Source organism: Pavona decussata, unplaced genomic scaffold (assembly GCF_977016875.1).
Source record: "Pavona decussata unplaced genomic scaffold, jaPavDecu1.1 SCAFFOLD_89, whole genome shotgun sequence".
In the NCBI taxonomy this organism is placed as follows: Eukaryota; Metazoa; Cnidaria; class Anthozoa; order Scleractinia; family Agariciidae; genus Pavona; species Pavona decussata.
This window is the reverse complement of record NW_028145506.1, coordinates 1,509,641-1,519,551: the sequence shown is the minus strand read 5'-3', so window position 1 is coordinate 1,519,551 and position 9,911 is coordinate 1,509,641. Positions and strand designations below refer to the sequence as shown.

At 39.1% G+C, this 9,911-nt stretch overlaps 1 protein-coding gene and 1 long non-coding RNA gene across 2 annotated transcripts; both read left to right on the top strand.

The window, feature by feature from the left end:
- The first annotated feature begins 1,079 nt into the window (after positions 1-1,079).
- On the top strand, positions 1,080-3,127 carry LOC146474487 (uncharacterized). Its single transcript, XR_014866147.1, has 2 exons — positions 1,080-1,119; positions 1,951-3,127. It is a non-coding gene; the product is annotated as an uncharacterized LOC146474487 (long non-coding RNA).
- Positions 3,128-5,787: 2,660 nt separating this feature from the next.
- LOC146474486 (kelch-like protein 18) lies at positions 5,788-7,698 on the top strand. The gene has a single exon (XM_085117086.1). It carries the CDS (start codon positions 5,917-5,919, stop codon positions 7,633-7,635), a length of 1,719 nt encoding a protein of 572 aa, XP_084973212.1. The 5' UTR covers positions 5,788-5,916; the 3' UTR covers positions 7,636-7,698.
- Positions 7,699-9,911: the final 2,213 nt, after the last annotated feature.

Here is a 9,911-nt window from a genome sequence, read left to right as displayed (position 1 = left end):
GCAGTGCAATACGCGTTGGATGCAATTCGACCCGTCGGGGGGCCCGGTCGGGACTGATCGCACCTGTACCTGATTTACAGAAAGATTCGGTTGAGGAGCTGGATAGCTAGCTATACTAGGGAAAGAGATTTATTTTTGTGTGACTTACCCTCTTCCTTTTCTTAGATCTCCCAGTTGGCATCAGTCAGCATTATCTAGATTAAAGCTCAGTAGTAGGTCTAATTGCTGGCTGTGTATGAGTAAACATTAAACAGCCCGAGTTCGGAAACTGAAACTGACGTATGTTTACTCAGGCTATTTGATTATATTGATTGCATGTTTAATGGATATAAGGAGAGCAAAGTACTTTTTAAAAAGGAAACACCCAAAATATAAGATATTATTACCACATATGCATAGTTATTGGGGTGACGCAACTCTTCTCTCTTTAACAAGATCAATGAAATCCTTCTTGAGTAGGGCTGACTTGGGTATAAAGAGGCTCCTGGGGCCCGTTTCTCGAAAGTCCCGGTAATTTCCGGGCCCGTTAACTTATCGGGCAACTTACCGGGAAACTTTACCGGGCCCGATAATGTGTTTCTCGAAGCACCCGTAAACTTTCCCGGTAATTTCCGGGCCCGGTAAAATAGAAGACCGTTACCAGGCTCTTGCGCGCGCTCCACGCTCGTTCGCAAGAGAAGGAGAACGGCTTGGGACTATGCGTAGTTCATTCGATTCATTCGATGGAAAAGCACGACAGGACTGTATTCATGATTATTGAAGGACAGTACAATACGCGCTAAGTTTAACTTTGAGAGTTTCTCGTTGTGTCAAAGGAGAGCAACCAAAAGGATCATTATTTTACATTATCATGTAATTTGCAAGAGATGATCGGTTGCCTTTGGTAGCTCGATTCGACAGTTTCGCTTTTCGCCATCCTACATGTATCTATCGTCTGTGAAGTATTTCTTGTATGATGATACTTCACATGGATATGCGAATTGGAGATGCCATGTTTACATTATTTTAGAACGCGCCAGTGTGGGAGGAAGGAACGTGTATTGATCTGCTGGATTCCGATCTGCTTTTCTCTTTGATGGTCAGTTCGTGGTGTGCAACAAACATTTGGTGGTGTTAAAGGTAAGCTTATGTACGCGCAGATAACCATAGCTATCCCTTTTATTGTTTATAAATCAAATATTGTATTTTCGGTTCTTGGTTAGTCAGTTTATCGAAATCCTACACATACATCAAACCGGAAATGACTAATTCTAATCACACTCTTAGAAATAAACCATGTCTGAATAATAATGGCTGAGCCAATTCCAATTTCTAGATTACAGATACTAGGTATGAAGCAATACTTAGTGATTTTACTCCTCTTAGCGGAATTTTATTGGATTGCTATAACTCTTTATATGACTAATACATGCTCAGTTGCTCAATCGCTAAAAAAAGTAGTCTCTGTCCCTGTGCCTGAACCCTACTGTGAAACTAATGAGTGGGTGTCATGTCTGGATTCAGATTAATGGTATTAATATTCAACTTTGATCATAATAATGTTACAAGTATGATTGTTATCTTATACAGGAAGTCAGTCTGGCAGCTGGTAACACTGCACTGCCGCTGTTACTATTTACTGGTAATATATTTGCACTTGAATAACACTTGGCTGCCAAATTGCTCACATGAAAATACAAATTGTGATTTTTTGTTCAAAAATCAAAATGATTCCAAAACCAGTCATGCATTACCTGGGAGAGGGGGAAAGGAGGATGCTAGTGATAGCAAATATCAGTGGGAGCATAATTGTGGTCAGTTTATGACTATTTTGCCATACTTCTGGCCAGCCAAGGTTAACCTACTGTATTGGATTACAGTCATGACCTTTGGTGATGATCACTGAAATGATGTCTAGGACAACAACACTTCTAATAGTACTAAAAATTTATTGATGATTTAACCTTTTAGGATAAAAAAAAAAATGGACAGGCACAACACCAACTGGGCCAAACAAGGAAAAGGCCACCAATTTAGACACTTGCTCAAGCTCAGCTGGAAGTAATATATTCTAACCATACTCCTGAATAATTGATATTTTCAAAATAATCTGATCACCAGTACATTCTGTGTGAATATTCATTTTTAATTATTAGTGTCTATTAATAAAAAATGAACAAAAGCTAATGCTGTATTCAAGTGACTAATTAGATAATAGGTGCAGTTCTCAATTTTATGTTCCAGATTTAAGTATACAATGTAGCCTATCCACTGAGTGTCTCCAATATATTTTATGTAATTAGTTTATGCCCTTTAGGGGTAGATGCTAAATAAAAATAGTAATAACAACAAATTTTAGCTGCAAGTTTTTCAGGAATCAATATAAGCCGAAAAAACATTTACTAGTGAGTTAATGACATTGAGTTGGCAGAACTAGGGAACCCTATAGCATTTTGGAACCCTTCCCATAATGCTACTTATACATAGCTATTACGATATTGGTCAGGATATATCATCATCATCATCATTATCATTGATGAGGTTCTTAGCAGCCGACCACATGCAGCATCTTTTTAATAGCTCCGAGGAGGTGCTGAACATGTGGAGATTAGAAAGTATAATTTATTGAATTCTAGGCAAAACAATTATTTTTCCTTTTGTACTTTGAAACAGTGACTGGGAAGGGGGGGGGGGGGGAGGGAGGGGGCTTGAGAGTGTATTACATTGTTCATGGCCCTTTTAGAGTGCATTATTTGCGGGAAATAGGAAAAATGCTGACAGTGTATCAACCTTTTTGCAATAAAATAATTAATATTATTATTGCTTGTAGCTTTGAACATTATAGACGTCTATATCTGTATTAGAACAGATAATTAAACCGCATGTTCATTGGACCTGTGACTTTGATCAGTGTTGGATATTGGGGCCATATAACTCCAAAATATAACTTTACAACAATACTAATGTATACTATCCCACTGGAATCTGATAGCCAGGTTAACAGGTAATATTCTTGCTGGATATCTTTTACATCAAACTTTTCACGAGTCATCTCTTATTATTCATGCAGGCTATCAGATTTTTTTGTTATTTCTTTTTTTCTGCTTATCATTCGAACTTGTAAATAAAAAAGATACATCCATGTGAATGTATGAAACATATTTTTGAACTGCGGATGAAAGATTAAATAGAAGAAAGTTGCATAAATAACTGTGAAGGTCTTTCTTCTATTTAAAATTGATACAATAATTGCTTCATATATATCAACACCAAAAAATTCCCCACCAAAATGTTTTCTAACCAAATAAATCTGCCAAAAAAATTAAACCTAAGCCACCCAAACATCCAACTGAAAATCCCTAACTTCAAACCCACAAAAGCTTTCATACCTCAGCAACAAATATAACTGAGTACCCTCCCTGGGGGTGGGAAAAATATGGGACTTAAATTATGTTTTGGTTAATGGCTTAAGTCAGAAGCTGATTGTGTGGCAGATTTGAGCCCTCAAATTACAAAGTGAGCATGGAACCATATAATTTTCTGACACAAGAACCAGACTGTACGTATGCCAAAAATGTTGCTACTTGGTCATTTCAAGGTGGCCACTTAACTTTTCACATTCTCATGTTGTTTCACTAGCAAAAATAGTCAGTTTTACTTTCAAGAAGTCCTATATTACAAGGAATAGAAAGTATTGAAATACTTTAAAAGAATTAGCAGTTCCAATATATACAAGTATGTCTAACCTTATGCAACATTTAGTAAAATTGAGTTTAATTATCACATGTAAAGGATTTGTTTTTAATGATTAATGAGTGACGGCACTGCCAGTGCAGTTTTCAAGCTCATTTAATTCTCCCAATTACTCATGTATATACATTTTTCTTAATTACATTTTTCATTAAAATTAAATTAAGTTGTTCACACTCAGTCTTCTTCCATCAGTTGTTCCCCTGCTCCTGATGTTCTCAGTTAGCCCTCTTCTGTCAGTTGAACCCCTGTGGATGAAAAAGAATTTTCAAGAAAAATTATCTTGAAAAATAATTATTCAATAACAATTTAAAAAAATTATTCAAGTTATTGTTCACAAAATTGTTCAAGTTTTTATTCAATAATTCAAATTAAAAAAAAATATTCAAGGTTCTATTCCAAAAAAATTCAAATTATTCCTCCAAATAAATCCAATTGATGCCAATTACATGTAATTGCTAATGGTTTCTAAAAAACTACTCCACCAAATTTCAAATGAAAATGTAATTTTATATAAAGAAATTAATTCAATCTAGCAATCCCACACCATAGCAATTCTCGATCAACATATACTCTGGAGGCTATCCTTTTACGCCGCTGTTCCCATTCATGCCATACCTCCAGCTGTCTTGGTACTTAGTCATGGTGGTTTAACTCTATTGTCTATGTGTTGTTCAGTCACAACTGTGGCTGTTCAGTCATTCTTTAAATTACTGAGGGACTGTCGTTTCTGTTTGTTTGCTTTTCCATCTGATGGATGGTGTTAGTGCATGTTCAACTGTCCGTTTGGTACGTCTAAGAGTGGGCCTCATGCCCGAAAATATCTTGTGCAGCTGTTCTTGTCTGTACCATGCTGCCACTCAGTTTGGCTTGCTTATGTCTGCCTGTTCAGTTGCTGTTGTGGCTGCTCATTCATTCATTCATTCAATACATTATTTGGGCAGTTCAGTTGTATGTCTGCTTTCCATGGCCCAAAGAATATTTTCATATGTTTTTTTATTTACTCCCCCTCCCCCTACCCTACCCTACCCTTGCCCTCAGTTATTTTATTTACTTTGGTTTGTTTGTTTGTCCTGTGAACTCCTATGTTACACTAGGTCATTAACACAAATTCCTGTATTTTTGTAGTTGAAAATGACACCTCCATCGCTTTCGTTTTTTTCCCCGAATTTATGAAGTGTTTATTTACAGTACTGAGTGGGTTTAGTTTCAGTTCGGCCGGTATTTTGGTAGTAAATGCAGCATGCAGCTAATTCGGTAATTCACATACTGTACTTTTCGGACGATCGGAAGCAGTTTCTACGTAAAAAAAGCCATCTTAGATCTCAAACAAAAACAATCTAAGGGCCACGTACGTACGGGCAGGCATATGAAATGCTTTACGGCGCAAAATTGCAAGTCCTCCCGGGATAACCGAAATTCGAAACCCACTGAGCAAACTACAGTAGCTCTGGTTTTTACCGACTGAAACCAACTGGATTAGGAGTTTGTTCTAGTTCTAAAATTGCAAAATATTTACCTGTGTTTTCGCGGACAGCGGACTGCTTCTCGTACTGTGTGGTGTCTCTAGCTCGAAAGGTTTCCTCCAGTAACTCGTCAACAAGCGAATTTATTACTTCCCTGGATAACCAGTATCTTTCTATTTTTTCTCTTTCTTCTATTTTGTCTAAAATCAATCGTTCTTGGTAAGTACGCGACCGACAAACCGGGACAAAAATGACCGCCTCCGGCGGCCATCTTGTTTTCTTGCAACAAAATTATTGCTTCCCGTAAACTTTACGGGCACTTTACGGGAGGTCATGACCTCCCGTAAATTACCGGGCAACTTACCGGGCAACTTACCGGGATCGTAAATAACGGGAGTTTCGAGAAACACCCGTAAACTTATCGGGGGCTTACCGGGCAACTTACCGGGCCCGATAAGTTACCGGGACTTTCGAGAAACGGGCCCCTGGGCTCCTGGTGTAAACAATTTTTCGTCATTCTTAACAGGAAACTTTTAGTCTTCCTGATCACTCGTCCTGATCATGAAAGCTGGGGTCCCTGTGCCAGAATAAATTTTCCGCTGAATGAAAACACTGCAGGAAACAGGGTCGAGCAGGTGCAGGGGTGCAGGGAAAACATACAAGCAAGGATTTATAGCTGAGGCGAGCAGATCAACAGAAAACAGGCAAAAATTCACCGATCATGTCCTCACCAGAAGCAATGTTCTGCGCAAAGGTCATGAAAACACTGAATGAGTTTCGAAAGGAAGAAATACTTTGTGATGTTACGCTGAATGTGCAAGGAATGTGTTTTGCCGCTCACCGGAACATCCTCTCTGCAAACAGCGAGTTCTTCAAGGCCTTGTTTGCGAACGAAATGAAAGAAAAAACCGAAAATGTGGTAAGCATGGATGAATTTGAACCAAAAGTTCTGGAGCAACTACTGAATTATATGTACGGAGGAGGAATAAGGATCGACAAAGAGAACGCCTTAGATATAGCGATCGGTGCAGATTTTTTGATTTTGACCGAGTTGAAAGATAAGGCTTGTGAATTTTTGATCAGCGATCTAAACTCGGAAAATTGCTTGTTTCTGTTGTACATGGCGGAAAAATATAACGTCCGACAACTACGCGACAGTGCACAAAAACATATCCTTGAAAACTACGTTGCTGTCTCAGCCAGCAGTGCTTTTGTAACCCTGAGTATCGAGCAAATGCTTGCTGTAATATCCAGCGATGATCTTGTCGCCAGAGAAGAGAAAATCTTCGAATCTGTGCTGAAATGGACGAAGCACGACATGGACGCAAGAAGGAAGCACTTTCCGGCCCTGTTTTCACACGTGCGTTTGATCTATTTAGCGAGGTGTTACTTAATTACTCAAGTACAAGAGGAAGATTTGGTAAAGAGCGATGAATCTTGTTCACGCTTTGTCAGCGCAGCAAGGGAATGTTTCTCATCTCCCAAGGGAACAGTTCAAAATTCAGATCACTTGTGCTTTCAGCCTCGCGCATGCCAAACAGCCATTCTCATAGTGGGTGGGTGGCAAGAGAATTGTAACGTCACAGCGTCGGCGAAGGTGTTCATGCCAAGCATAAAGCAAGTTTTTGAGCTGTCCCCAATGACTGCCCCCAGAAATAATCACGGCATTGCAGTGCATGATGGTGTGGTGTATGTGATGGGCGGCACTGCTAAAAATAGCAGCGTGACCAGGAGTGCTGAAATGTTTGATCCAAGGACCAACACATGGTCAACTGTGACGTCGATGCAAAAGGAAGTTGCTGGTGTAGGCGTGGCCGTGCTTGGGGATTTGCTGTATGCTGTAGGAGGTCGTGATGCAGAAGGTTGGCCTCAAAGTACTACCCAGCGTTACAACCCAAAATTAAACAAATGGGAATATGTTGCTTCCATGGCAACATCTCGGACCAGGCACTGTGTAGTTGGTTCAACTCATCTCTATGCCTTTGGGGGATATTGTAGTGACGATGATGCACCTTTAATGTCAGCTGAATGTTATGATCATGCAAAAAATTGTTGGGTTGATATTGCTCCTATGAAGCAGCGTCGTTCTGATGCCAGTGCCGTCAGTGTTCATGGCAAAATCTTTGTGATGGGGGGAGAGGACATTACTGAGTCACCCAACAAGTTAGCTTCATGTGAACTGTACGACCCTGAAAAAAATGCCTGGATTTTCATTGCACCCTCCATTCAGCCACGTTCCCACGCTGGTGCAGCAGTCATTCAGAATAAAATTTTCCTGCTTGGTGGAATCAATAAAAATAACAGGGAACTTAGGAGTGTTGAATGCTATGACACCGATCAACGTGAGTGGATGGCAGTGGCAAGTTTGCCCGTAGGAATTGAAGGATTTGCATGCTGTGCTATCACAGTTCCTGGTGAATTGATGCCCATGTTGGTTTAAATATTAACTGCAAATCAAAAAACTATTTATTTATTTAACTTCGCCAAGTGATAATTGAGATAAACAAGATGCCTTCTATACTGGCATTACGCGTGATGCTGGGGCTGATTCATTTATTCCAACTGTATGCTTCGCTGATTGATAAAACTATCCTTGCTAATGGAATAGTTTGAGTTACGACGATCGCGTTACGTTGTTTACTTTGTGTTACGCGACTCAGACTATTACCGGAAATCTGTGAAATTCCATTACGATAATGTAAGCTTTTCAATGACCTCTTTTTAGTCTCGCGTCTTGGTCTAAGACTGTCAAACAAAGCTCGATTCCTTCGCCAGGAACTCACCAATTTCCACCGTTTTAAATGTCGGGTGCTTCTTAGAAGTTATTCTTTCGATTTACCGCTTCAAAATGGTGAAATTTCTGTTTGAAAACGGCACACTTGAGTCCACAACATGTTAACAATATGGCGCGACAATTTAATCTGTCTTTAATAAATATATCAAATGATGCGTTGACGTCACACCGGTAGGGTTGAGTGGGTCCCCTCCCTCGCGATTAAAGCGACAAGAATGGATGTTGATTGGCCTGCTGTTGTTGAAGACAATCAGAACATTACATCCCGAGTAGGAGAGGGGAGAGTTTAATGAATAAATTAATGTACCGATTTGTGACTACGACGAAGGAAAAAAAAAAAAAGATCGACCCGTATTTAGACACGGTATGCCCCCTCAGGGCATCCCGCGTAAATAGACAAAAGTAACCATTACACTGGAGAATATACAAGAGAAAAAAATAAATACAAACACAGAAGATATGTTTGGCCCAGGCCCCATGTTAAACCAACTGCTGGTTTTACCCCAGGAGCGGTACTCGGGTATAAACGTGACGGGGGGGGGTCCGACGAAGCCTAATATTTTGCACCCAAAAAAATACATGGACCTTATATTGTGCACCCAAAAAAATATAAGACCAGAAATTTTAGACCCAAAAAATGCATGACTTTTATACCCTAAAAATGCAATCTTAAGAACAGTATACATACTGCCTTTCTGCCTTTTGGATCTTGCAGGATCAGGAACTTTGGCTTGAATTGCGTAAGAACTATTAGCCTGGCAGAAATTCGAACCCAAAAAAATACATGCAGATTTTTCAGACCCAAAAAAATACACGGTTAAATCTTCAACCCAAAAAAATACAGGAGTTGAAAATTTTAGACCCAAAAAAATACATCGGGCCCCCCGTCACGTTTATACCCGAGTATCCCCCCTGGGGGTTTTACATGAAGGAAATGCATATCAATAAAAACCTAGATCATTGTACAAGGCAGTTCCAGGGATTTGATTGGCTTTGCAGCCATGGTATATGAGCCATTATACCACACCCAAGAAAGAGCAACCATCAAATTGTCTTCTTGTTGCTCTTGTGAAGCGAAATCAATAAGATTGTTTTTAATAAAATTGTTCCACTTACACTTGTTGGATACAAGATGATTATAGCCAATTGGTGTTACACACCTCGTTGGCTTTCTACCATCTCACATCCAATGTGCGCTTGTGGAATAATTGGTAAATATAATAGTGGGCACATTGTGCTGTCCAGTCTTCCTCCTCACAAAGTGTATTGGTTTGAACAAAACCTCCAGCTTACCCTCATTTTTTTCCTGAAAATTGCGCCCAACCCCCTTGGGATTTCCAGTGATCCTCCTTCATTGATTAAGGTATGGATATTTTCTGAAACTACACATCAGTCAAGAAATTTTGATCAAAGACAAGCGTCAATAAAAACAATACCCCTGGCTTTTACCTGATTCACACAAATTGCATGAAATGTATTAACAACACGGAAAAACAGATGCATGAGAACCAAATAAAGTGAGACTAATTTTATGAATGCCTGACAAGAAACAATTCAAGCAGTGGCGTGAAATTAATTCATTTATAACAATTATTAAAATGTCCAAAGCCACAAGTTGATTATTCAAGAGAGTAAATTATTTGAGGTAACTTTTGGGTAATGATGTAAAAACTTTCACCAAAATGTATGGTGACATTTCAGGCAGAATGTGTTTGTCTGAGGTAAAGCTGGCGATCATTTGAGGAAACATCCAACTCCACCAGTAACCATTCCTTGTAGAAATCTTAATTTCAGTAAATACTGTTGAAAATAATAAATATTTAACAAGGGAATAACCAGTTACAGTGTTGTTGTTCAATTTTTTTTATCTAGAAAGTTTAATTTTTGTTAATTAATTGGTTCACTTTTTTCAAAGCAGTTCA

Excerpts from the sequence above, each read along its gene's own strand:
- LOC146474486 (XM_085117086.1), top strand. The coding sequence starts at position 5,917 with ATGTCCTCACCAGAAGCAATGTTCTGCGCAAAGGTCATGAAAACACTG.